The sequence below is a fragment of the Nyctereutes procyonoides genome, unplaced genomic scaffold, assembly GCF_905146905.1.
Source record: "Nyctereutes procyonoides isolate TBG_1078 unplaced genomic scaffold, NYPRO_anot_genome, whole genome shotgun sequence".
Taxonomy (NCBI): domain Eukaryota; kingdom Metazoa; phylum Chordata; class Mammalia; order Carnivora; family Canidae; genus Nyctereutes; species Nyctereutes procyonoides.
In genome coordinates, this window is record NW_026575139.1 from 10,426,698 (window position 1) to 10,451,638 (window position 24,941).

The following is a 24,941-nucleotide window of genomic DNA, read 5'->3' on the forward strand; positions in this document are numbered from 1 at the left end:
GACGGCTGCCTTGTTGGCTCGGTCGTGTATTTGTGTGAAGATCCTCGTATTCTGTATTTGATCCCTTCATTCTTACAGAATTTATGAATAAGTGACAAGGACCTATGCTGGGGGTTAGTCTATCATATCCTTTTTAAAAATACCGTCAGAATCTTAGGGTGTCCGGGTGGCTTGGTTGAGTGTCCAACTCTTGATTTTAGCTCAGGTCTGATCTCAGGGTCATGAGATCCAAGCCCCATGTCTGGTACCACACTCAGCACAGAGTCTGCTTGAGATTCTTTCTTCCTCTCCCTTTGCCCTCCCCCACCCCGTGCTCTCTCTCTCTAAAATAAATAAATAAAATCCTTTAAGAAAATAAAAATAAAAGTATCATCGGAATCTTTAGCAGTTCATTAGTCAGAAGTTGTGAGATTAGGAAGGCTGATGGTCAGGGTCACATGCTGGATGAGGCTGGCAACCTGGCCCCGATCTCCACTAGCCAGTGGGTGCCAGCACCCAGAGGTCTACTCAGTGGTTGCTATTGGTACACTGATGGCTTCTTCCAGGATCTTGTTCCATTTATGTGCACAAACAGACTTAGAAAGAGTTGGAAGACAAAGGAAACTAATGCAAGAGAGAGATTAGACAAGAGGCATAGACTGGTGGCAGTAAGCTTGCAGAATCAGGAATCAAATGGTGTAGGCTTGAGTCCAGACCTTCACACTCCTGGCCATGGCCAAGTGCTTAACCTCTCAGACTGCCATTTGCTACAATAGGACCTGTCTCATACAGTGTTGAAAGGAACCTCCCTGCACCTCATCTTTGGACATGATACCTGCATTAACTACTTTACAGGGTTTTAAAGAGGGTTTAATAATATAGTGGAGAAAATGCACAAGAGGTGCTTTGTAGAGAACCTTGTACCTACCCAGTGCTTGGTAAGTGGTAGTATTTGTGGCTGCTATCATTATTAGGAGGAATATTGTCTTGATAATCCAATTTAAAAAAGTGAAAATTGCAGTTTCATATCTTCTAAATTCCCCCATAATGGAGTTCCTTATTTTTTTTAAGATTTATTTATTTTAGAGGAGGGGTGGAGAAGGGGCAGAGGAAGAGGAGAGAGAATCTTGAGCTCGGAGCCCAAAATAGGGCTCAATCTTACAACCCTGAGATCATGACCTGAGCCAAAATCAAGAGTCAGAGGCTTCACTGACTGAGCCACCCAGATGCCCCATGATGGAATTCCTTAAAATCTTTGCTGTGGAAAACTGTGTGGAGGCTCCTCAAAAAATGTGAAATAGAATTATCACCTGATCCAGCAGTCCACCTCTAAGTATGCACCCAAAACAATCGAAAGCAAGGTCTCAAAGAGACACTGGTACACTCTTGTTCATAGCAGCATTATTCACAATAGGCAAACGGTAAAAGCAACCTGGCATCCACTGACAGATGAACAAAGAGGCCAAATGTGGTATGCGCAAAAAGGGAATATTATTCAGCCTTAAAAAAGGACGGAAATGCCGACATATGCCACAATATGGGTGGATCCTGAGGATAATTTGCTAACTGAAATAAGCCAGTCACAGTAGGACAAATACTCTATGATTTCACTTACATGAGGTATTAGAGCAGTCAGTTCATAGGGACAGGAAGTAGAATGGTGAGTGTCAGGGGTTGAGGTCGGGGAGAATGGGAGTCAGTGTTTAATGGGTACAGCATTTCCATTTGGGAAGATGAAAAAGTTCTGGGGATGGATGGTGGGGATGGTTGCACAACCATGCAATTAATTAATGCAATGCCTTAATGCCACCAAACTGCACACTTAAAATGGCTAAAATGGTAAAATTGATAATATGCATATTTTACTACAATAAAAAAGTCTTAAAAAAATCTAAATTCTGAATGCCTAGCTTTGCCCCCTGGTTGCGCAGAATGTGGTGGCCTCATATATGCTTGGAATCAGGCCACTGAGTAGCTTTTGGGATGTAATCCTGAGGCTACATGCCCAGGGCAGAAAAAGGCCACCACTAAGAAGCAGAGTCAACAGGAGGAAGGAGACTTGACCCTGAATCTCCCCTGGATTGACATCAGTGGTGATGAAAAGCCTGTTTAGAACAAGACCTCCAATTGAGATCAATATGTTCTCTGTTCTTCAGGGACAATATCACCTCTGGACCTTTCCCCCAGGAGAATTCAGTTATATGCCTCATAAAGGTGGATTGATTTTTTTTTCTTTTTTTAGGCCAGCAGGCTCCATTTAGTTACAGTGGGAAGTAATTGACTCCTGGGAAGCCTGCTCCCTGGGAAGAGTTAATGCATCATCTCCAAAGACAGCACGAGCCTCTCTCCCCACCATCAGATCTGCCCCACCTCCCTCCACTCTGAGAACAGAGCAGCACCTGCATTAACTGGCACTGGGGATCCCACCCAAGAGTACTTTCTAGCTTCTCCCTGAAGATCCAGGGCTTTGTTTATATGTCAACCATTTGGAGACTATAAACATCTCTAATATGAACCACACATGTTTTTGCAGCTTTAAATAGCATATGGGATCCACAATTGAACTTTTCTTGGTGACTCAGGTCCTCATTAAGCTCATCAAATTCTGCTGTGAGCTGCAGCACAGCTATGTCCTCCAAACCTCTTAAAGCAGTGTTTTTAAGCTCTAACTGGACACTCATTAGTGGATTGTGAAATAAATTTAGTAGGCCAGGTTGGCATCTCCAGAAAAGTAAAATAGAACACTCTAGAATTAGAATACAACCAACTGGAATGGAAAATGTCAGAATATATTGCACATAGCAAGAGTGAATATTGTTTTTTACATCTTCTGTTTTGGTTGTGTGTGCATGTGCTTGTGTGTGCACACATATTGGTTTCCAACGCAAAAGGTATTACCTTGTCAAACCGGTTTGAAAACACTGTATTAAAAATGATACGGCCTGCAGTACATCCCTACATACCATAAAGATGTATTTTTCAAAATATCTGATCACAACACATAGTGAAAAAATACACACCCTTGCACAAGTTTCCTGAGAGAGTGCTCACCATTGTACGATGCGGCATTTGTCTCTCTTCCCCTGCAAATGGGCTGGTTGTTCCCGCTAAAAGGACACACCGCTCTCTCACGGGTCCTGACCCAGTTTGAGAAACTGTTGGTTTTGGGGTTTTATGACTTTCCCATCTTCTCCATCTATCGGGAAGGCTTGCCATCTCTCGGGTGTGCCAGGCCCGGAGAGCCTCTGCCAAGTGCCCAGTGCACCTTGAACCCCGGCGGCCCGGCCCGTCAGGACCCCTGGGCTCACGGCTCTGCTGTCTCTGGAGCCGTCTAAGTTAACAGTACCCTACGCTTCCCCAGGTAGGCTGGGATGGGATGCACACACCTGGGGGGCTTGGGGTCCCCATCTTTGCAGAGGAATGCTGGAACGACTCCCACCTTGGAAGGTCAATACGGGGATCTGGGTCTTCAGAGCACCTTGAAAATGAAGGCAAAGGGTTGGACACATCATTTTGGAAATTCATGTTGGCTTTTCAAAAGCTTCTGTGCAAAGCATCACAGTCATTCCTGGGAAGCGCCTGCCCGTAGAATACACTTGGCGGGGAAAGCCGAGCCCTCGACGCCAGAACACTGGGTTACTCTCCGTCCTGAGTACACCCTGCAGCTGGCATAGTGGGTGACCCTGAGTGGTGGTGGAGCTGGGTCAGTGTCACCGCTATCAGGGGGCTAGCAGATATGCTGCTTGTACATGCCCATGACACCCCGTGAACAGAGGCCTCTTCTGGGTGATTGCCATCACGAATGTGGGGGACATGTGGCACCCAGGGTGATGGGGAGTTGGCCCTCCGCCGAGCACGGGACATGCATGCTCTCACTTCATTGTCACAACAATTCTATGTGATAAGAACCATCATTAACCCCACTTTACAGAAGAAGACTGAGGCCCAGGGGTGTTGGGTAAAGCCAAGGATGGAGGTCAGTGCCACAACCCCAGTTTCCACCCCAAGTTCTCATCTGCTCTCCCGCCCCGCATACCTTCAGGGAGGTCCCAGAAACAACGGTGGAGAGGCCCCAGAGTCTGGAGTTTGAGTCAGCGATCGGTATTGGAGGGGTGGCCAAAGTGAACAGGACTCTCAAAAATAGCACCTTTTCCAACGACAATGATAGTACATGTTAGTGTAGACTGCGTGGGAAGCACTCACAAATCCCACAGTAAAATAAAAGTGACTTGGTGTCCATGAACGGATCCATCTTGTAGCACTTGGGGGTAGAATGCTTGTGAGGTCTCCCCGCAGAGCCTGTGGTGGCTGACTGGGCCGGCCACAGGGCAACCCCAGGACCTATGGCCTCACTGGTCTGCAGGACCCCCCAGGCCTCTCTGTGGACCAGAGGGGGTGTCGCACGTCCATCATCAGCCCCTCACACCCCTCACGCGAACCCAGCCCCAGTCAGCCCCCCGTCTATGTGAGAACCACCTGCTTGTCCTATAAATGTGGTTTCATGATGCCTGCTTCTCCCCACAGCTTCACCGTATGGTTGCCCCAAGCCCTTTGGGGGCTACCCCCCAACCCCCAAGGGGTACAGGAGCCGGAGTCATTGTCAGACACCCTAAGGGGCCTCCAAGGTGGCTCCCTCCAACCTCCCTGCCCAGTCCCACCCCATGTCTAGGGGAGAAAGACAAGTAGAGGACAGGCCGTCCACCAGGGGATACTCACAGAGCACATTTTCCACGGGACAAGGGGGGAACGGGGGTGGGAGTGAAGGTGGAGTGGTCCCAAGAAGCTGGAAGACCCAGACCCTTTCTATGCTGTGAAGAGGTGACCCTGTGAGCAGACTGAGTGCAGCCAAACAACCCTGGGTGGGAAGCAACATTCTCAGCTGTGTGGACCTTGGACAAGCCCGCCCAAACTCCCTCAGCTGTGCTCTCGTCTTCTGCAAGGTGGGGCTCACCTCCCCCAACTCCACCCTGGTCCCAGGTTTACTATGGATGCAATGATGAGAAACGGGCTGAGCAGAGCCGGGGACCGGGCAAGTACTAGGTGCTCAGTTAAGGCTGGTGCTTTCTTGCTTCCTTGGCATTGGCTGGAGGGTAGAGGATTCTCCTAAGAGGGCCCCCCCCCCCCGGGGTGCCAGACAGGGCGGGAGCATAACACCGCCCCCAGGGGCACACGGAGAGAAAGAGGCTCAGCTAAGGACCCTCAGGGCGAGCAGAGAGCCCGCCCCCGCCCCCGAGCTACAAACAACCACTTTCTGCAGTTGGTCCATTAACGCCTGAGACTAAGGGGGAGAAGTGACTAAGGCTCTTCCTTCTTTAAACCTGTGCAGCCTTTGGTTATAAAAGGAACCGAAATAATTCTCATTAAAAGGCCAAATCTCTTTCACGTTCTTTGCCCACAGGTATCAGAAGTTCTGCAAAACCCAACAGAGCAGATGCCACCTTGTGAGGCAGGCGCTGGCAAGCCCCAGTGGGGGGGATGGGGGTGCCGGCGGGAGCCCCTGGGCCGGCCGGGAGAGGGGGTGGCTAAGAATACCCCAGCCGGTCGTCAGGCGGGAGACACTGCCGGCCTGTTGGCAGCGGCTGGCACGGGGGCCTGTCCCTTCTCCTTGGTGACAACTCGTCCATCGTCCTCCATGGGGCTCCTTTTCGGCCTCCCTGGCTGGTTCGCCCCCTCCGCCCCCGCCCCAGGGTGCCAGCCTGGGGCCTTTCCCCGCCTCTTGTCCCCTGGGTGATCCCAGCCTGTGCCTGGACTCCACAGGCCGTCAGGATGCCAGCCGCTCTCCGGCCTCCCCCTGCAGCCCAGACGGCCCCCCTGAGCTGGACGTGCACATCCGTCTATTGACGTCTGCACTTGGGTGGCTGGTAGATGCCTCACTCTGAGGCTCGGACCCGCGCCTTTGTAAAAATCTTCAAAAACTACAATTGTAGGGATCCCTGGGTGGCTCAGCAGTTAAGCACCTGCCTTTGGCCCAAGACGTGATCCTCGAGTCCTGGGATCGAGTCTCGCATCAGGCTCCCTGCATGGAGCCTGCTTCTCCCTCTGCCTGTGTCTCTGCCTCTCTCTCTCTGTGTGTCTCTCATGAATAAATAAATAAAATCTTTTAAAAAAATACAATTGTAGGGGCTCCTGGGGGGGTCTGTTGGTGAAGCGTCTGCCTTCGGCTTAGGTCACGGTCTCAGGGTCCTGGGGTCGGGCCTGCATCGGGCCTGCACTCAGTCCACCTCCCCTTTGCCCCGGGCCGCTCCTCCTGCTTGTGCTCTCTCTCGCTCGTTCTCTCTCTCTCACCAATACATAAATAAAATCTTGTTAAAAAATTATAACCGTGAGGGCAGCTCGGGTGGCTCAGGGGTTTAGTGCCACCTTTGGCCCAGAGTGTGACCTTGGGGAGCCGGGATCGAGTTCCCTGTCCGGCTCCCTGTGAGGAGCCTACTTCTCCCTCTGCCTGTGTCTCTGCCTCTCTGTGTCTCTCATGAATAAATAAATAAATAAAATCTTTAAAAAAATTATAATCGTGGTAAAACACATAATGCACATTTTACTTTCTTGGCCAATTCTAAGTGTACAGGGTCTAGCCTTGCTGTGGGACCATGTCCGGAACTTTCTCATCTTCCTGAAATGAATTGCTGTCCCCATCAAACACGAGCTCCCCAGCCTCCCAGGACCCCCAGCAACCGCCCTCCTTCTCTCCATCCCTATGATATTAGTCACTCTAGGTCCCTCGTGTAAGTGGGGTCCTACGGCATCTGCTCCTTTGTGACCGGCGTGTGTCACTTAGCAAGATCTCGCCCAGGCTCCCCCACGGGTCAGAATCTCCCTCCCCTAAGGCGGAACATCCCCCCGCCCTTCTGCAAGTGCCACCCTTGCTGTCCGCAGCCGCCCCTGGTTGCTCCCGCCGCCTGCCTGCTGGGACCCTGCCTGAAGGACCCTGCCTGAAGGACCCTGCTCCCCCCACGGATGTGGGAGGATGCCTTTGCATCCCCTGCTTTCCATTCCTCTGGGGAGCAGACACCCAAAAGTGAGGTTGCCGAGGCACGTGGGATTTTCCATATTACACCCTGGGGAGCTGCCTTACTGGCAGTCATGGCACCACAGTGCCCCCCGCAGCATCTCCCCGAGCGGTCCCTGGCAGCTGTGCCCTCAGCCACCTGCCCAACCGCGGGCCGGGCCGTCCTCACCTCCGGTCGCACACCTGCCTCCAATCCACCTGGAACCCACGATTCTACCGTCAAACTATAGACAGACCTGTCTCTGCCTCAAAGCCTCCACCTGTACCATTCATCTATCTGGGGACCCCCGAGGCCAGAGTCTGACACCCAGATTTGGGCATCAGGTGGTGTACTTGGGAGATGGGCCCAGGGGGCAGGTGGGAGGAGTGCAAAGTGAGGAAAAACCATGAGGAGGCTTTGGGCACTTTCGAGGTCACCGCTCTGGGCAGTGGGGGCCCAGTGCAACTGTCTCCAAAGGACAAGAGGCAGCAGGGCGGTGCCCCCTGGTGGAGGGGCTCCCAGAGGCATTCTCTCCCTTACTTTGGGCTGAGTGGTTTTGCAGAGCTTTGAAGAAACCCCAAAGACACTGGCTGGTGATGGGGCTCCGTCAGTCAGTGTGAACCAGAACTCCACTCCAGCTGTGGCTGAAAACTCTGGGGGCCACAGGGGCACCAGGCCACTCTGTACCCCGCTTGCAGTGACCCGGCCAGTTTCCACCCTTGTCCCTACAGTTCCTGGGTGATCCTTAAAAACTGAAGTTAGAGCGTGGCCCTCCTCTGCTCAGTGACCTCCTAGGGCTCCCCACCCCAGGAACAAAAGCCCAGCTACTCACGTGTCCCTTGAGACCCTTCCAGGCTGGCATCTGTGACCTCTCTGTGCTCCCTTCTGGGTTCTCTTATCTGCAAGCCTGCCAGGGTCCCCGCTCCACCTCACGGCTCTGCTCGGGCCTGTGTGACAGGCAGTCTTATCCATCGGCGGATCGCCACAGCCCCCGACAGTGCCTGGCACACAGTAGGTGCCCCGTACACATGTGCCGTGTGAAACAGCCTGTTTGTTCAGACACAGCCTTCTGGGACCTTACAGTGTTACGGTGCTACAGAGCATACCTTATGGGGGGTTCAAACCTGTTTCGGGGCTAAAAGGGAAAAATATGTCCCTTAAGAATGTATTTTCAAGGCCATAGAGAGCGGCAGCGGGGGTGGGGGGCAGGTTAGAGCACCAGCGCCCAGCTGATGCCTGAGCAACAGTTGCAGAAAGGAGGAGAGGTGACGAGCGGAGGCTCTCAGTGGACCCCGGACTGACTCTGGTGCACAGACAGCGGCATCGTGGCCCTTGCACCCCCTGTGGTCTCCAGGGACCTGTGTAGTGTGGGCCATTCCTGCCCACGTGACCCCGGGGCGCAGGAAGGGGGGGAGGGGGAAGGGGGACACTTCCGTCTCCGTTCCTGACTACCACACCTCCAACCTGGGACGTACAGAACTGGCCCGGCTTGCCGAGTCCTCTGCAGGCCACACGTGGAGGGGAGCGGGTGCACAGGATGACCCTGGGCTCTGGAGCCTGGAGGACCCAGGTTCAAACCCGAGCTCCCCGTCCCCCCTGGGGAAATCACTTGGCCCTGGCAGAGACTCAGCTCTTCAGCCATAAAACGGGGATAATGCTGCTCATGCCAGAGAGGTTCCAGACAGGCAGGAGAAGCCCCACGGGTGCTTCGGGAGTTCCCCACTCGCTGGATCCCCTACTCTCTGCCCATTTGGGGAGACGGCCCATCCTCATCTCACGCCTCACCTTGACAAACTTCTCAAACAAACTCAGGGCTCTCAGGTTGACTATCATGGAGACCTCCTTCTCCGAGGCCTGCAGGAAGGCAGCCAGAGCCATGGCTCCTGGGGGGCTGTCCATCTCTTCGGGGAGCTCGTGGCTACATGCATGGGGATGCCAAGCTGGTGGTGACCAGCACTGAGCAGGCATGGGACAGTGACAGGGCGGCTCTCAGCAGCTTGTCTCTGCAGACCAGGTGTCTGATTCCCCGGTGGTCTCAAATGATTTAAAAATTATTCATTTTCTCTTAGAGAAAGAGAGTGAGCAAGGGGAGGGGCAGAGGGAGAGGGGAGAGAGAGAGAGAGAGAGAGAGAGAGAGAGAGAAGCAGACTCTGCACTAAGCAGGGAGTCCAACACGGGGCTCGATCTCATGACTCTGAGATCACAACCTGAGCTGAAACTAATAGTCGGAGGCTGAACCTACTGGGCCATCCAGGCGCCCCATTATTTTTCTTGAAAAGTCGCAGAATAGCATGTGTTTTAAGTAGAAGCTTATGTAAACAGCAGTTTGGTTTTTAATTTACTTTTGTTTCTGAAGTGGGACCGAGGGACGAGGCAGAGACTGCGGTTCGTTCCCCGGAATGGGCCCAGGTTGTCTCTGCCAGACGGGGAGAGCCGGCCAAGGGAGAGCGGGGGTCCTGCGTGCCCTCTCTGCGCCCCCTCTGCACCTGCTGCACACCTCCCTTCCTTGGTGCCCGGGGGGGTCACCTCCTGGGGGTCACAGGGTGTCACGGCAGGGCTTCTGGGTGGAGCAGGTCCCCTTCCTGCTGGAGCCCAGCACTCCGTGGGGAAGGCCCGTCCTGGACAGTTGTGCGAGAGGCCCGCACTCGCATGGTATTTGCAGAGAGCACCCTGGGGTTACTGGGTTGTAGCGAGCCAGCGGACTAACGCAGGGATGTCCATGTAGGAGAGGCAGTGGGACTGCCCTAGTGGGGGATTCCCCAGAAGAAGGCCCTGGGACAAGGACTTGGGGGCTGGTGTTTCCATGGGAAGTGAGCCCAGGAACACGAAGTCAGAAGATGGAGGAAGTGTAAAAAAAAAAGGGAGAAAGGCCGCTGAAGAATGAATGTGTGAGTGAGCAAATCAACCGCAAAGCAACTGGGGCTTGGTCTTGTCCGAGACCCTCTAGGAAACCAGGGGTCCCTCCTCCGGCCAGAGGACAGGGGGACCTGGCACTTATGCACCTGCTGAGGTGGAGGGTGTCTGTAAGTACAAGAGCGGCCTCCGGTGGAGGGACAGGGGGACAGCTGTCCTGTGGGAACCCCAGAGGCCGGGCCAGGTGAAGCCCAGGGGACGGGGGAGACAGGCCCAGTAGCTGGTGCCAGCCGGGCAGCACAGCCTCCCAGGGCCCGTCACGTGTCATCGTGCCCCTGTTCATACCCAGGTCACCTCAGAGCATGTCTGTGCCCCGTGAAGGCAGGCTGTGACTGGGAACTTCCCCCCAGCCATGGTCGAAATGACAGGGAGGCCGAGGAATGTGGCCAGAGGACGTCGGCTTGTCCCTGAGGTACTTGGGGACACTGTGAAGAGACAGGGTTGGGGTTCCTGTCATGGGTGGACGGTTCCAGACTTAGAATCTGGACACTTATGGTAAAGCTCAAAGTAGCTGTGTGACCTTGGCCTCATCCCTTGATTGCTCTGGACCTCAGTTTACCTGCGTGGAGCATGGGGGCGTCCAGGTGGAGGGGGGAAGGCTGCAGGAAGGGGCCCTCCATGTGCCTGCAGTGGGAGTGGAAACTGGGACATTTGTCTGGAGGGGGATTTGTCCTCAGATTTGTATGTTCCACCGCATGAGCTAATCACATCTAGGAGTTTTACCTCAATAAAGGGATGGTGGAGACGTACTCCCACGTGGTAAGAAGGTGTTCATCGAAGCCTTGTTTATGGTGTCAAATAATGGATGTTAATAAAAATAGTGCGACATTTGTGGAATGGAATTCTATGCAAGTATTAAAAAGAATGCTGTAGAAGATTAATGACATGAAAGGATGTTCACAATATATTAAAAAGGAAGATATATATATAAATAATATATAAATTATTTTTTCAGTCTTACAGGTTTAAGACTGCAGAAAAAGAGGTTTTTTTTAAAGATTTTATTTATTTATTCATGATAGTCACACAGAGAGAGACAGAGAGGCAGAGACACAGGCAGAGGGAGAAGCAGGCTCCATGTACCGGGAGCCCGACGTGGGATTCGATCCCAGGTCCCCAGGATCGCACCCCGGGCCAAAGGCAGGCGCCAAACCGCTGCGCCACCCAGGGATCCCAGAAAAAGAGTTTTAAGGACAAATATCCAACTGTTTGTCAATAATGGTTCACTGTGATGGGCTTCTGGTCGTTTTCACTGCCTCTTTACATTCATATATTTTCTGATGTTTCTACAGCGAACATGAATTGTTGTTGGCAGATGGGGAGAGAAGAAGAATATTTTTTAAAGAAAAACGACTGGAATGTAACCTATTTCACAGGATGTGATAAACATCCAAAGAGAGAGGAGAGGAGAGAGAACTTTGTCGAATTCAGAGCAGACGATGATCTCGTCATTTGTGATGATTTTATTATGAGAGCAAATGATGTCACTATAAATAAACTTTGTGTTCCTCGTATTCCCCAGGCACCTCAAAGGCAAGCCAGCATCCTCTCAAAAATGATTGAGTGGCTTTATTACTATGCGCAGGGAGCGATGCTCATCTACTGGCATTAATCTCTCTCTCTTTTTTTTTTACTGGCATTAATCTTATATCTGCTTACCTAATATAGTAGGCATCAAAAAGTCTGTTGTTCTTGAGGATTAAAGATGCCATTAAGATACTCCTTAATAGACAGGATTGACTTGCCCGGACAATCATAAATCCACCTTTCCCCACGCCTCACTCTTCAAACCTAGACACAGTTTGCACAGGCACCCTAGGGGGGTTTTGTGGATGCCCTCCCAGGTCATTCTCATGAAGCTAGGATGCACTGGGTCTGCAGTAAGTTTACTTGCCACCTTTTTTTTTTTTTTAATTTGGGCATTTGGCGGAATTTATATATCATCTTCCCTTGTGACCCTTGTGCTGAATAGAAGAGCTGTCAGCCTGGGTTAGAATGTTCGTGGGGGAGACAATATCACAGAAATTTAAAAAAAATATCCACCCAGGAGATCAACTATGGAAGAGGCCCTCTGTGTACAGAGCCAGGAGTTTTCATCTCTACACATGCATGTGTCCTAAAAGGTGCATAGGTGCGTAGGCATGGGTCCCAGAACCACTGTGGGTTTCTATGCCAAATAAACCGTATACTCTCTGCAGAAGGAACAAACGAATGAGCAATCTGACAGACAAAAACGTGAAAAAGCAATGCCTTACAGTTTTGAAGGAAGTTTTGCTACTGAAGAACTTTGATCCCAAGCCCATAGGAGAGCTCATTTTTAAGGCTGTTCTGCACTGTTAGATTCTTGGCTGAAGGATTAGTCAGCCCAAAAAGGGACCCAGCTTGGTGGCTCGGTAGCTCTGCCCAGGTGCTGTTCTCTGTACCATTGTCACTGTAATCTGCCCTGTCTGGGTCCTGGGCCTCTGGCCAGGAGGCACAACCTCTCCAGGCTGACCTCACGCCGCTGTCTTCCACGAGGACCCCACCACCATCTATTTAGAGATCTGCTTGGCAAACAGGGGACAGATGGGCCAGCAGCGAGACCACATATGCCTCCTTCAAAGTACAGAAAAAACCCCACCGAGATCAAGACTCATGGCTTGTGAGAAGGTGTGAGCCAGGGGAGGCAGGAGCTGTTTTAACTGGCCCGACGGGACTGTGATCTACCATTTAAACTCAGATGCCGATTTATCCAACCCTTTATTGATCGTGGGCCTTGGAGTCAACGTCTGCCCGGATCACATGCTAGGTTATGTGGACTTGGGCAAGTTTCTTAACCCTACATGCCTCAGTCTCCTCATATGTTAAAGGAAGTTCTAATAGCTGCCTCGTAGGGTCAGTGGAAGGATTTGATAAGAGGAAATGTGCCAAAGCTCTTAGCACATGTCTGGTCCAGGGTAAAACTCAGTGGATGATAGCTGTCATTCTTATTACCGACCACAGCCCTGAGAGGGAGGTCTAGTGCTTATTTCTCCTGTTCTGCTGAGGAGAAACAGAGGTGGAGAGCCCCAGGGAAGGCTGCACCTTCACTCTTTTGGGAGCCTTTGCTAGTAAATGGATTGAATTTCTGTGCATGTCAGCATGGGATTAGACATGCTGCTCTTCAACGACGGTGCAGGGCAAAGAGAAGAGCCCCTCAACTAGCTTGCAGCTGACCTCCTCCTCACTGGAACCAAAAGACCCTCATGGATCCCATGTCTAGAGAGCCAGTGGGTCGCAAGCCACAGAAGGACTGTCCTTTCTCTGAGATGCAATATGCTATATATGTGTTGGTTGCAAGCCCTTGTGAGGCCATCACTTGCAGGGCTCTGCCCCAGCAGCATCCTCAAGGGAGTGGGAGCCAGACCCTGCACCCACCTCTGCTGCCCAACACACACACACAAGAATCTATTCTACACCCAACCTCGGGGTGATGGCACAAAAGGAGGAGATTAGGGACACATGGATGACTTTGTTTAAATGGTGGCAGTTGATGAATTAGGAACAACCACACTCCTTTTTTTTTTTTTTTTTTTTTTTTTTTACCTTTCCAGTCCCAATTTAGTGGTGATGGCAATGTGCCCAGTTAATAAGCTTACCTTCCAAACCCTCTCTTATGTTCAGTGTTGAAATTAGTGTGTGTGTGTGTGGGGGGGTGGTAAATAAATTAAAAACCCCAAAAAGTATTCAAAATCGAACCACCAACATCAGTATTTTGTGCATTCGCTTCTTTTGGGAATTCACGAGCACTATTTGCATTTAAAAAAAAATCAGCACTGGTAATTGCACAAAGCATTCCCACTTAATTTTTAGAGAGGCAAGAACTAAGGATTTTGATGAATGCAATCATGATTTTTCTGTGTTTTGGACACGACCTAAGACCGGGCCCTCTCATGTCAGGAGCACACCAGGACAGTCAGCTCAGAGCATGACCCAGGGCTCTGCTCCATCAGCTGTGAGGTGCATGGCAGCTAATCTAACACTAACAGAAGTTTAAGTATTGAAGTCTGAGCATGATTTTTAAAAAAGATTTATTTATTTTTAGAGAGAGAGAATGAGAGAGAGAAAAAAGAGAAAGAGAGAGAGCTAGCTTGGGGAAGGGCAGAGGGAGAGGGAGAGAGAAGCAGACTCCCTGCTGTGTGCAGAGCCCAGATGTGGGGCATGACCTCAGGACCCTGAGATCACGGCCTGAGCTGAAATCAAGAGTTGGATGACACCCCAGTTACAGCCACCCAGACGCCTGAGTGTGATTTTTATAAAGTTAAAAATATTCAAGGTCGTCCCTAAACAATGATGTCATTTGGCCTCATTTATAATCAGGTGGGCTTTTTTGAGCCAGAGCTAATGGGCTCGAGTTTGCTGGGCTGCCCAAGGCAGCGGGCCCTCTTCTGCAGCACCTCCCCCCCCCGGCCCCCGCAGTTGGCGGCAGGACGGGGATGCCACCGTGCTGGACAACATTTACCACACGTGTGTGGGTGTGTGAACACATAGGAGCACATACACATTCAGGAATGACCACAAACTTCTGAGAACGGCACCTGGTCTCGTGCAGCGTTTTATTCCCAAGGTCTGGGTCCGTGCCTGGCATGTAGTAGGTGCCCAATACATTTAATGTCAAAGAAACAAATGAATAGAATTCCATGGACTTATATTAGAAATTATATTAGACTGCTATATTAGAAATAATCTTCCTCTATCATGAGGCCATTCTGATAGCTAAACGTATACGAGTGCTTTCAAAAAAAAAAAAAAAAACTGAAGCAATACTCAATTCTATGATTTGTAGCTCAGGGTGGCTGGCCTGGCTAGAATTTTCTGGTGTCTACCAAACAGGCTTCAATAGTTATTCTTAGGATCTTTCTTTCTTTCTTTCTTTCTTCCTTCCTTTCTTCCTTTCTTCCTTCCTACCTTTCTTTCTTTCTTTCTTTTTCTTTTTTTTTTAATTTATTTTTTAAAAGTTAACATGTGCCTAAAAGGAAACTGAAAAACACAAGAAGCAAAGAACAAAGTCATCCATAATCACAAGCAGTTTACAGTTTGACTTCTAGGTCCCATGTGTGTATCTAATACAAGTAAACATTTTAATGTAATTGAGATCGTACAGTTATGTATCATGCTTTTTTTTTTTTACACACCATGAAAGTCCCCAGACTGTGAGTATTTTGGTAACCAAGAATACACTACACCAGCTCCATCTGAAAGAGAGAAAAATGTAATCCTGCCTTCCTTGAAAGGCGACAAAAATGGCAATGGGCCTCTAGACAAAGATATTGGCAGAGTTATAATTAAAATACTGCATTCCCTTAATGCTCAATTAAAATCAAGGCATAAAGTAACAGAGTACACAACAGATAATATGTTTCTAAATGTTCCTAACACACCCCTGCCTCACTGTGAGCGAGTTAGGGCACCCTCGTGTGTCTCTCCATTGTAATATCACCCCACGTCTTTGAAAAAAATAAACGGACAGTATTGCTTTAGCCAAGATACATTCCAAGACCCCCGGTGGAGGTGAAACCGCGTCTAGCCCCGAACCCTCTATAGACGAGGTTTTCTCCTATCTGTACCTCCCTACAATAAAGTTTAATTTCTAAATTAGGCACAGTAAGAGATTCATGGCAATAACTAATTAAAAAACAGAACGATTAGAACAATATACTAGAATGAAAGCGTTGTGACTGGGGTCTCCCTTTCTAATAAAGATCTTACTGTCCTGTCCTCACCCTTCTTCTTGTGACCATGGGAGACAGTAACATGCCCACGTGATGAGAGGAGGCAAGGGCAATGACACAGGCGTGTGACGTGGCGTGAGGCCACAGCAGACCTCAGGGGACGGTAATCTGCTTCTTGACTGCAGCTGGCTGCAGGTAACCAGCCTCCGGGGACAGAGCTGTGAGGAGCAGGGGACCTGCACCTTGCAAATACATCACATGGGGTGTTTAGTTGTGTCATTGGCCTTCGCTCCTGTTTTCAAAGTCCCACCAGCCTTCAAAATGTTTCAGAGAGTCACGTTAAGTATCTGTCTTTCTGGTAGGATGGACTGGGAGCCTTCTGCAGATGGAAATATATTTAATCAAAACGTATAAGCTGCTGGGGAGACCCAGCCCTGGGCAGAAGAGAAGGAAGCCCGTGGACTCTGCATGTTCTGTGTTTTGTGTTGGGACTCTGCTAAGTCACTGCACTGAAAGCCTATGCTCCCAAGAATGAGAAATCCACCCGTTCCCATCCTGGGTCTCAGGATGGAACATCCCCCTGGAAGCCCTCTGGAAGCCTCCTGGAAGCCCGGACGTATTGCAGCTGCTGACGGCCTCAAGACTGGTCATCAGAGAACGCCAGAACCCTGGAACATCCCCTGGCTGACACACCACAGGATCCGCATAGTCAGGTTTGGAAAGATCTTTGATTCCCAACCATCCTGCAAATGGAAAAGGAAAATGAATTCCTTTGGGTCTTGCCCTGGTAGGTCCCATCCAAGTTGAACACGTCAAGTGGTTTATGTCTCTTTCTCCCAGAGAAACTCTTAGTCATGGGCTTGCTGTCAATGGTACTGGAGAAAAGGAATAGAGACTTGAACAACCCAGGACACCCTCTAACTTCTAGTCCATTCTGAGTCGCACAGCTTCAGAACACAGCATCTCGAATGCCTGGTTGCCAGATGGGCCCGGGATGTGCTGAGCCCAATGCCCAGTGCCGATGGCTAAGCAAGCCAGCATTTGTGAGCTAGTGTTCATTGTGGTACAGGCTGGGTCACCGAGCACAGACCTAACCCCACCAACAGCATCCCTACCCCTGGGCCGGCATCTGAAGGCTGGGAGGACAGCAGAGATGGATGTGTTGGGCCCAACCCATTCACGAGAAGACAGTTCAACTTTGCCTTGGGTGGTCCTGAGGTCATCTTTCTATGAGGAAGGCGGCTGGTGCTGACTACGTTGTCACAGAACACAGGTCCATCTGAGCTACTTGTCACACACTGAGCAATTCAGGCACACTGAGCCCTGACTCTCAACCAAGACCCAAACCTGAGCCTTCATGAGGCCCTCTGAGAACCACCTAGATGGCTGCCATGCTTGGAGCTGCTCACTCAGGCTCTGACTAAGTTAATACACTGGAGATCTGTTCGAGCCAACCTTTGGAACAAGGCCCTTCCCTGCCGAGATGTGCTACTGAACAACAGCCCTGAGCTGTTAGAGGTTGCCCTGAGCTCAAGTTCAAGGACAAATAGGTCAGCGGTCACTCTCTACCACCCGCTCCTCCCACCCCAGGTTCACCTGAGCTTGGGTGAGGTTGGCTGTGAGTCTGAGCCTCATCCAGGATCCCCCACCCACCCCCACCCTCCACCACCCAGGAACTCCTGGGGAAGATGAGGACAAGCTGGAGTTGCTCAGGAACTTAGCAAGTTTCCTCTCTTCTTGGGCCAAAGTTCAAGGGTGGCTGTCAGAACCATGAATGAGAGTGGATGCTCACCCGGGTCACCGATATGAATGGGTCGTCCCGTGTTCCCCGTGGAGAAGCTGGCCCGCACTAGCTGGTCCTTGGGGATGGGGCTCACTGTGACCACCAGCAGGCACCAAAAGCCAGCCGTGGTGGTGCAAGGCACCGTCGTCTGAAATCAAGGCAAAGAGGTGGAAAACAGAATTAACAACAGACGGAAACCCTGGGCCCCAAGAGTTCAGGGCAGCCGATGAAGGAGGGGGTCCAAGCAGCTATTATGGCTTCTACTTTTATGTGACACAGAGATGAGAACGTGCTGGTACTGAGAACCTGAACTTTGTAGGTGCTGTGGACCCTGCTGGTAGCCTGCTGGGCTCCGGAACCCCCGCCCCCTGCTCAAAGTAAAGTCTTTAACTGGCTAAAGGGAAATGCATAGGTTTACAGAGGAAACCGACTCTATTGCCAATGCTGTCATCAGATTATGGGAAAGTATGATACGGTGCTATGTGTGCCTCCCGAACAGCCTAAGGAAGCAGGTGACCATGATAATTTTGAAGCAGTGACCAACTTTGAGGATATTTTTGAGATATCTAGAAGACCTGCCACGGGACACGAGCATGTGCAGGAGTTCTTTGGGCAGCCACGAAGTCATGAAAATAAACACGTAATATTTTTTCATCCAATTCCATGGGCCCCCTGACTTTCCTCCACAGACCTCAAGGGGCCCGTGGATCACAGGTGAGGACCTCTGGGAGAGTCAGAGGTGGAGCCAAGGGCAAAGGGTCTGGAAGGAGGTACTGGGGTCTGCTCTGCCTCCTGAGTCCCCGAGTGGGGTGCGGAACTGTGCCCTGGCAGTGCTGTTTTCTCCCCTGGGTGGTTTCTGGCTGTGGCAGTGGGGCTTACGGAAGATTTAGGACACGGCCAGGATGCCGATCCCCTGGGACAGTCTCGGCTGTGGGTGCCGAGGGGGGCAGTGTGCCACCCCCACACATGCCACTGCGGCACACTGAGTGCTTCGAATTAAAGTTACCTGAGAAGTTGTCATGCAAGACAAAGACTCTGACACCCGTCTCCCCCTGAGAAGTAGGAAAGAAATCCCACATGTGAAGGTCCCGTCCCTGTACGGGCGTGCGGAAGGCCACCCCACGGCCACCGATGGCACATCCAGGGCTGAGGGGCTCTAGCAACAAACCTTGCGACTCCCTCGCTACTCTACTACCCCAAGCCCGACTTCTTTGTCTGCTCAATCCTTCACAAATGTGTTGTTGGTTTCTTTGTCTGAAAGGCATTAAAGGCCTCCTGCTTTGGTTGCGTAGGTATGAAATTAAACTTGTTTCTCTCTTGTTAATCTATCTTATGTCAGCTGACATAGGAGAGCAGCCAAAGGACCTAGAAGGGAAGAAGGGGCAGGTTTCCTCCCCTGCAGCGCGCCTGGCAGCAGCGGGGCAAAACCTGGCCGTGCCCGAATCTCAGGATGTAGAAAGGAAGGGACACGTGGCAGGGGCTTTCTCAGGGCATGGGCAGTGCTCCCTGAGGCCTGCTTCCGGGGGTGCTTCCTCCTCTCTGGGCCCCACGGAATCCAAGATGCCTGCCTGGACCATCCAGACCCCAGGCCCAAGGTGACCGTACTCAGTCAAAACCTACTGGGGCCCCTGGGTGGCCCAGCAGTGGAGCATCTGCCTGCGGCTCAGGGAGTGATCTGGGGTCCTGGGATCGAGTCCCAGGTCGGGCTCCCTGCATGGAGCCTGCTTCTCCCTCTGCCTGTGTCTCTGCCTCTCTCTGTGTCTCTCATGAATAAATAAATAAAATCTTAAAAAAAAAAAAAGAAAGCTATTGGTAAGTGTGATGTCACGGACAGCCAAGGCTGTGCTGAGCATGCACCAGGGGCCAAGACCAGTACTCTGTGCCAAGCATCCCTTCCTCCATCACTGACACTTTACAGATGGGAGCTGGGAGTCCTGGGTGCCAGGCTGGCTTCAGGGTGTGGGCAAGTCCTTTACTCTCTCGGGGCTTTAAGCTCATGCAAATGAAAAGCTGCACATGATGCACCTGCTGCAAATGGTGGTATGTTTGGGGCCCTCTCCCCCACCTCCAGCCCCAGAGTAGCAGCCTCTGTCCCCCTTCCTCCCCTGCCTTTGAGGAGACCACTCAGGCACATACTTCACACATGAAAACTGTTTCTCCTCAGAGGCAGCTTGGGCCTACCTGGCAGGAGCCCCAAATGAGTGGGTTTTCCTAAACGTTGGGGAGGCCATGCCCAAATCTCCAGTCTGAGGACCTATGGGGGAGCCCGCAGAGGACCATGGGTGCTGGCTGTTCCCCCAGCACTGCAGCCTGTCAGTCCTTACACCGAGGTCCTGGAGGGGTCTGTGGCTTGGGGGAATCTGGTCCTCTGGCCTCAATGAGCAGCAGCTGGGCAGGACTTCAGGGACCCGGCTGGGAGGCCATCACTGCAGCAGGTGCATCTCGGGGAGGGGCCACCACACTGTAGTTTTGGCCACCAGGGGCCACCGCTGGCCCAGAACAGCACCCAGCCCTCCTGACAGAAAGATGACCCTGCTGCCACCCGGCTGGCCAAGGCTCTGCCCCGAATCCCTGGGCGTTGGACCAGTGGGGCCCATTCTCCCCGACCCCAGGAAAAGTTTGAGCCCAGGATTTTTTTCAAAAAACTCACTGAGATGCTCTGGGTTAAAGGAGCCAGACAAGTTTCTAAACAGGGTTGGTTTGCACAGCTGCAATAGTGTGTAAGTGCTCAAGGCCACATGGGGTGCTCACGGCCCTCCCACAGGTGGACGCCCCACTTTCCAGAAGAGGGAACATGCTCAGAGAGGCTAGCTTCCTGTCCAGGGCTGCACACCTAGAAAGTGACTGAGCTGAGGCCACGTAGGGGTCCTGCATCCTGGCATCAGTGCTCTCCCTGGGAGCAGAAAATAACGCGGCCATCTCCATTTTCAAGTCATGCCACCCTTGTAGATCATGCCCCTACCTTGTATCCCCACATGGGGCTGTGGCCTGCTGAGTCTCTTCTGGGGAGGCCCACCCTCTCCAAGCCTGCTTCCAGGGAGAAGCCACAGTCCAAGAAGAAGGCCACCATGTCCCTCAGCTGCTCCGTGTACCCCTCCAGTGAGGTCAGGCTCTCCATGCAGGTTCAGGGATGACACTGAGCCAGAGCCAGGTTACTAAGATCTTTTATTATTATTATTATTTTTTTATTTTTTTAAAATTAATTTTTTTTTTAAATTTTAGAGAGCGAGAGCAAGAGACTGAGCACATATACATGTGAGCAGGGACAGAGGCAGAGGTGGAGGGAGAAAAAGCAGACTCCCCGCTGAGTTGGGACCCCCCCCCCCAACACAGGGTTCGATCTCACGACCCTGAGATTTTTTTTTAAGCTTTTATTTATTCATGAGAGACACAGAGAGAGGCAGAGACATAGGCAGAGGGAGAAGCAGGCTCCTGGCAGGGAGCCCGATGCGAGGCTCCATCCCAGGACCCCGGGGTCACGTCCTGAGCCAAAGACAGATGCTCAACCACTGAGCCACTGGGTGCCCCATACAGATCTTGGTACCAGGCTAAGGGGCAGCCATGGAGAGACACTGAGGCATTAGGAACAGTCAGTCTGTGGGTGAGGAGAGGCAGAGAAGGCGTGAGCTGAGCTGGGAGAAAGGTGGGCCCACTGGGGAGCTACCGCAGGAGCAGCATCTATAGGGCCCTTTATGCCATGTGAGTCCGGGAGGACACAGGCGTGGTGTCAGTGGTGGCTGTCTGCGGGTGTTGCTAACACCAGTGTTTTTATTTTCTTCTGCAAGCTGTGCAGACAGGTCCCTGGCCTGGGCCATGACGTGACTGTACTTCTGCAGCCAGGGCGAGAGGTTCTTGGTGACGCCCTTGGGCTTTAGAGGTAAACCAACCTGTGCTTGAATCCGGATCCTGCCCCGACCAGCAGTGTGGCCCTCAGCCTTAGTGCTCCCTTGGATGTGACGGTGGTGATGACACCCACCTCAAAGAGAACCCCCAAGTGTCTCCTCATGTGTCAATCACCAAACACACAGGCAAACCAGACTTAGGGATTGGAGTTACCTTCATCCAGTGGAGTCCTGCATAGATAATTAAAATTTTGGTACGGAAGGAATAGCTAATGATGTTGGAAGATGTTTTTAGCATACGGTTAAAGGAACACCACCAGGTAACAAAACACTGTTTGGCATGGTCTCCTTTTTGTAAAATTGGTGACAGAAAGAACTAGGAGGAAATACATCTAAATATGAATCATGGTTATCCCTGGTGACAAGACTGACTGTTTTTTTTTTTTTTTTATGTTCTCTTTTGGGCTTTTCTCAATACTCTAAAATTCATGTAATAAATAGGTATCATTCTGTAACCGGAGGAAAAACACAAACAAGAAACATCATTTTTTTAAAGGATTATTTGCTTTAAAAAGACCTTCCCAAAGAAAAATGTAATTATGCCGTTTTGGAGAAGTAGCCCTGGTGACAATTCTCCCAGATGCTCGATTTGCTGTATCGACATGTGGACGTATCTTTCCTACAATGACACTGTCCGCTAATATTTAGAGGACTTGCTACATGCCAGGCTGTCCGCGCTGAGTACTCTGTAGATGTCAATCAGTTGTATTTTATACGAGGCGAGCAAGGCTCAAAGGGATGAAGTGACTTCGCACAGCTGGTGTGTGGCACAGCCAGGATTTCAGTTTGTGATGGGGGCACCCCTGAGTCCCTCTTGGGTCACTGTGGGGCTGCGGGCACCAGGCCTCCCTGGGGTGGGTCCTCCACCCCCTCTGGCACCTTCCTCCTCGGGGATGGTAGGATATAAATAGAGCGACCACCTGCGGGGAACATTCTAGGACCCACTTCTGAGCTCACGGCCTGGGACTCGTGACATCCAACCCCCGGTGTCTCTGCCAAGGCCACAGACTTCCAAAGTGAGGACAGACTGGAGGACCTGCCAGTCCCGGACAGCCCAAGGAGGCTGACTGCCCGTCTTGAGCAAGCCCAGCGTGTGTCCCAAAATAATCTGGACGGAGGGGGAAGGGAATTCAGGGGCCCAGACGCCTGGCTTTCCTTAGCCACCCCTTTCTTTCCTCCAAAGCCTGTTGTGAGAGCAAATTGGATTTTTTAATACCACAAATCAGAGAGGTATGTGCACAAACTGTCTTTGTTTCTTTTTTAATTAAATGTACTTCAGAGGGCGCTGTGTTTTGGTTTTGTTCATCTCCACTGTGATGGTGGAGAGTGTCTGAGCTGTCCCCATTAGGAGCAGCACGCCCAGGGAGGCCTCTGCGGCAGGTGGCTTTGGGACGGGGTGGTGCGTGTGCGAGGGGTGCAGAGAGGTGATTCCTCTCCGGCTCCAGCTAAGGTCACGGAGGCTTTTTCTTTGTGAAGAGAAATGAAGTGAGTCTTCTGAGTCCTTTTACCTCAAGGAAACATTTTCCTTATATATTTTTTTTGTTTGCTTGTTTGACTTAATGCCAAGAGAGAGGGGGAAAAAGCCCCTTTAATGTTCCTGATCTGGGGATCCCTGGGTGGCGCAGTGGTTTGGCACCTGCCTTTGGCCCAGGGCGCCATCCTGGAGACCCGGGATTGAATCCCACGTCGGGCTCCCGGTGCATGGAGCCTGCTTCTCCCTCTGCCTGTGTCTCTGCCTCTCTCTCTCTCTCTCTCTGTATGACTATCGTAGATAAATAAAAAAAATAAAAAAATAAAAATAAAAATGGGTTGGGGATCCCTGGGTGGCTCAGCAGTTTAGCGCCTGCCTTTGGCCCAGGGCATGATCCTGGAGTCCCGGGATCGAGTCCCGGGATCGAGTCCCGCGTCGTGCTCCGGCATGGAGCCTGCTTCTCCCTCTGCCTATGTCTCTGCCTCTCTCTCTCTCTCTGTGTGACTATCATAAAAAAAAAAAAAAAAAGTTCCTGATCTGATGCAAAGCCCTGGAAGACATAGTCCCAAACTGGGGTGTTCCGGCCGCTCTGCAGAATGAGCCTCTTTCCCCGTGGAACATTCCACGTCGGCGGCTAACTCGGGTGGGCCGTCACTCCCCCCGACGGCTCCTGTTTCGTCCAGTTCACAGGAGCCGAGGGAGTCACCCCGCTCACCGGGGGCTCTGGCCTGTAAGGAGCAGAACGGGGACCCTAGCTCCCCGGGCAATGCTCTCCTGGTGACACCAAGTTCCAGCAAGCAGTGGGGTTCAGCCTGTGTTTGCGGGCGCTGCGGGGACAGAGGGGTGCCGGCCTCTCACCCCGGTGGGTCCCCACCACGCAAGTTCGCAGCCCCTCGTGGCTGCTCCCCATCGACTCCTCTTTGGCCCCACGCGTCGCTGTGTCCGCGGGACGCCGGCAGGTGTTCAACAGGTGCTCGCACCTTGGGCTCATCCTGACCTCCTGGAGTCCCGACTGGGTGAAGTCTTCCGGCCACCAGAGCCGGAGAGGCCCCTGGTGACAGGGAAGCTGGTGCAGCCCGGCCATGCCACGCAGGCAAGGCAGGACCCCCGCGACGTTGCCGCCCCAGCAGACACGACACCCCCGAAGCAGAAGAAGCACCCGCGAGGCCCAGCCTCATGGCACAATAAGGTTTACGCTGCTGAGCCTGGGGCTGCTTTGTTCTGCGACAGTAGACGATCCCGATGGCCCAGAAACGGCACCAGAGTCACACGGGTCGATCAACGATGAAAGCTGTCCCGCTCAGCTCTTTGAACCATGCTACCGGCTTTCTCTTTGGCCGTTCCAGTTACCAGAACAGTCTCTCTGGTCGTGAAATCATGCTGGGCCTCGGGTCAGGGACAACTTTGCTGGCTTTCTCTCACAGAACCTTTCAGAGCCTTGAGTGTCACGTGTCATCGTGGGAAGAGACCAAGGCGATGGTGCACCTGGGGGGACCTGGTCTGAATCAAAGTCAGATTCAAATGCAGTGTCATCTGGGGACACTTTTCCCCCAGAGGAAAAACCTGTCACATCCTTGGGGGCTCTCGGCGGTTCTCGCCATGGGGTGACCCATGCGGTGACCACGTGGAACTGGGGGTGCCGGAGCCGTCTGATGGGGTTTGCACACCTGAGTCCGGCCCAAGTGCCAGACCTCCTCCTGGGAAATGAGGTAGCCACCAGAAGTAAAATCATCCCGCTCTTACTTCTTGCTTCCCAAGCAGAAGCTAGAAACCCCAGGGATTCCCAGGCCCCGCACAGCTGGTATGTCTAAGGATTTTTTTTTTTAATTTTAAAAAACTCTTGGCCCCACTTACCCCAGCCATGTTGGACACATTTCTGATGTTTGGTTTTGTGTGTAGAATCAAGGTCCTCATGGCAGCGGGGAGGCAGGACTGCAGGTGGAATGGGAAGGCCATCATGCCATCTTGGAATGGGCCAGGGTGAAGGAAAGAAGGGGAACAAGATGAGAAGCTGGCTTCCCCGAAAGGCGGCAGATTCAGCGTCAGGTGCCTACCTCCTCCCCTCCTGCCCTTCCCGGTCCTGCCCCCAGGGGGCATTGTTTGGAGCAAATTCTGGCCCCCACACCACATTCCCTCTCCCTTTGTGTCTCAGTTTCTTTCTTTCTTCCTTTTAAAATATTTTTTTAATTCATATTGGGGGGGGCAGAGGGAGAGAGA

General features: G+C 51.8%; 1 protein-coding gene across 1 annotated transcript in view; it reads right to left on the reverse strand.

Annotated features, from left to right (window-relative positions):
• DGLUCY (D-glutamate cyclase) overlaps nucleotides 1–24,680 on the reverse strand; it is a 38,399-nt gene extending 13,719 nt beyond the window's left edge. The window contains 10 exon segments of the mRNA XM_055304433.1: nucleotides 3,366–3,410; nucleotides 3,412–3,457; nucleotides 3,620–3,662; nucleotides 8,751–8,897; nucleotides 8,899–8,999; nucleotides 10,438–10,502; nucleotides 16,185–16,311; nucleotides 17,361–17,499; nucleotides 20,314–20,463; nucleotides 24,579–24,680. Coding sequence (XP_055160408.1) covers nucleotides 3,366–3,410; nucleotides 3,412–3,457; nucleotides 3,620–3,662; nucleotides 8,751–8,897; nucleotides 8,899–8,999; nucleotides 10,438–10,502; nucleotides 16,185–16,311; nucleotides 17,361–17,499; nucleotides 20,314–20,463; nucleotides 24,579–24,680 — 965 coding nt within the window.
• Between the last annotated feature and the right edge of the window lie 261 nt (nucleotides 24,681–24,941).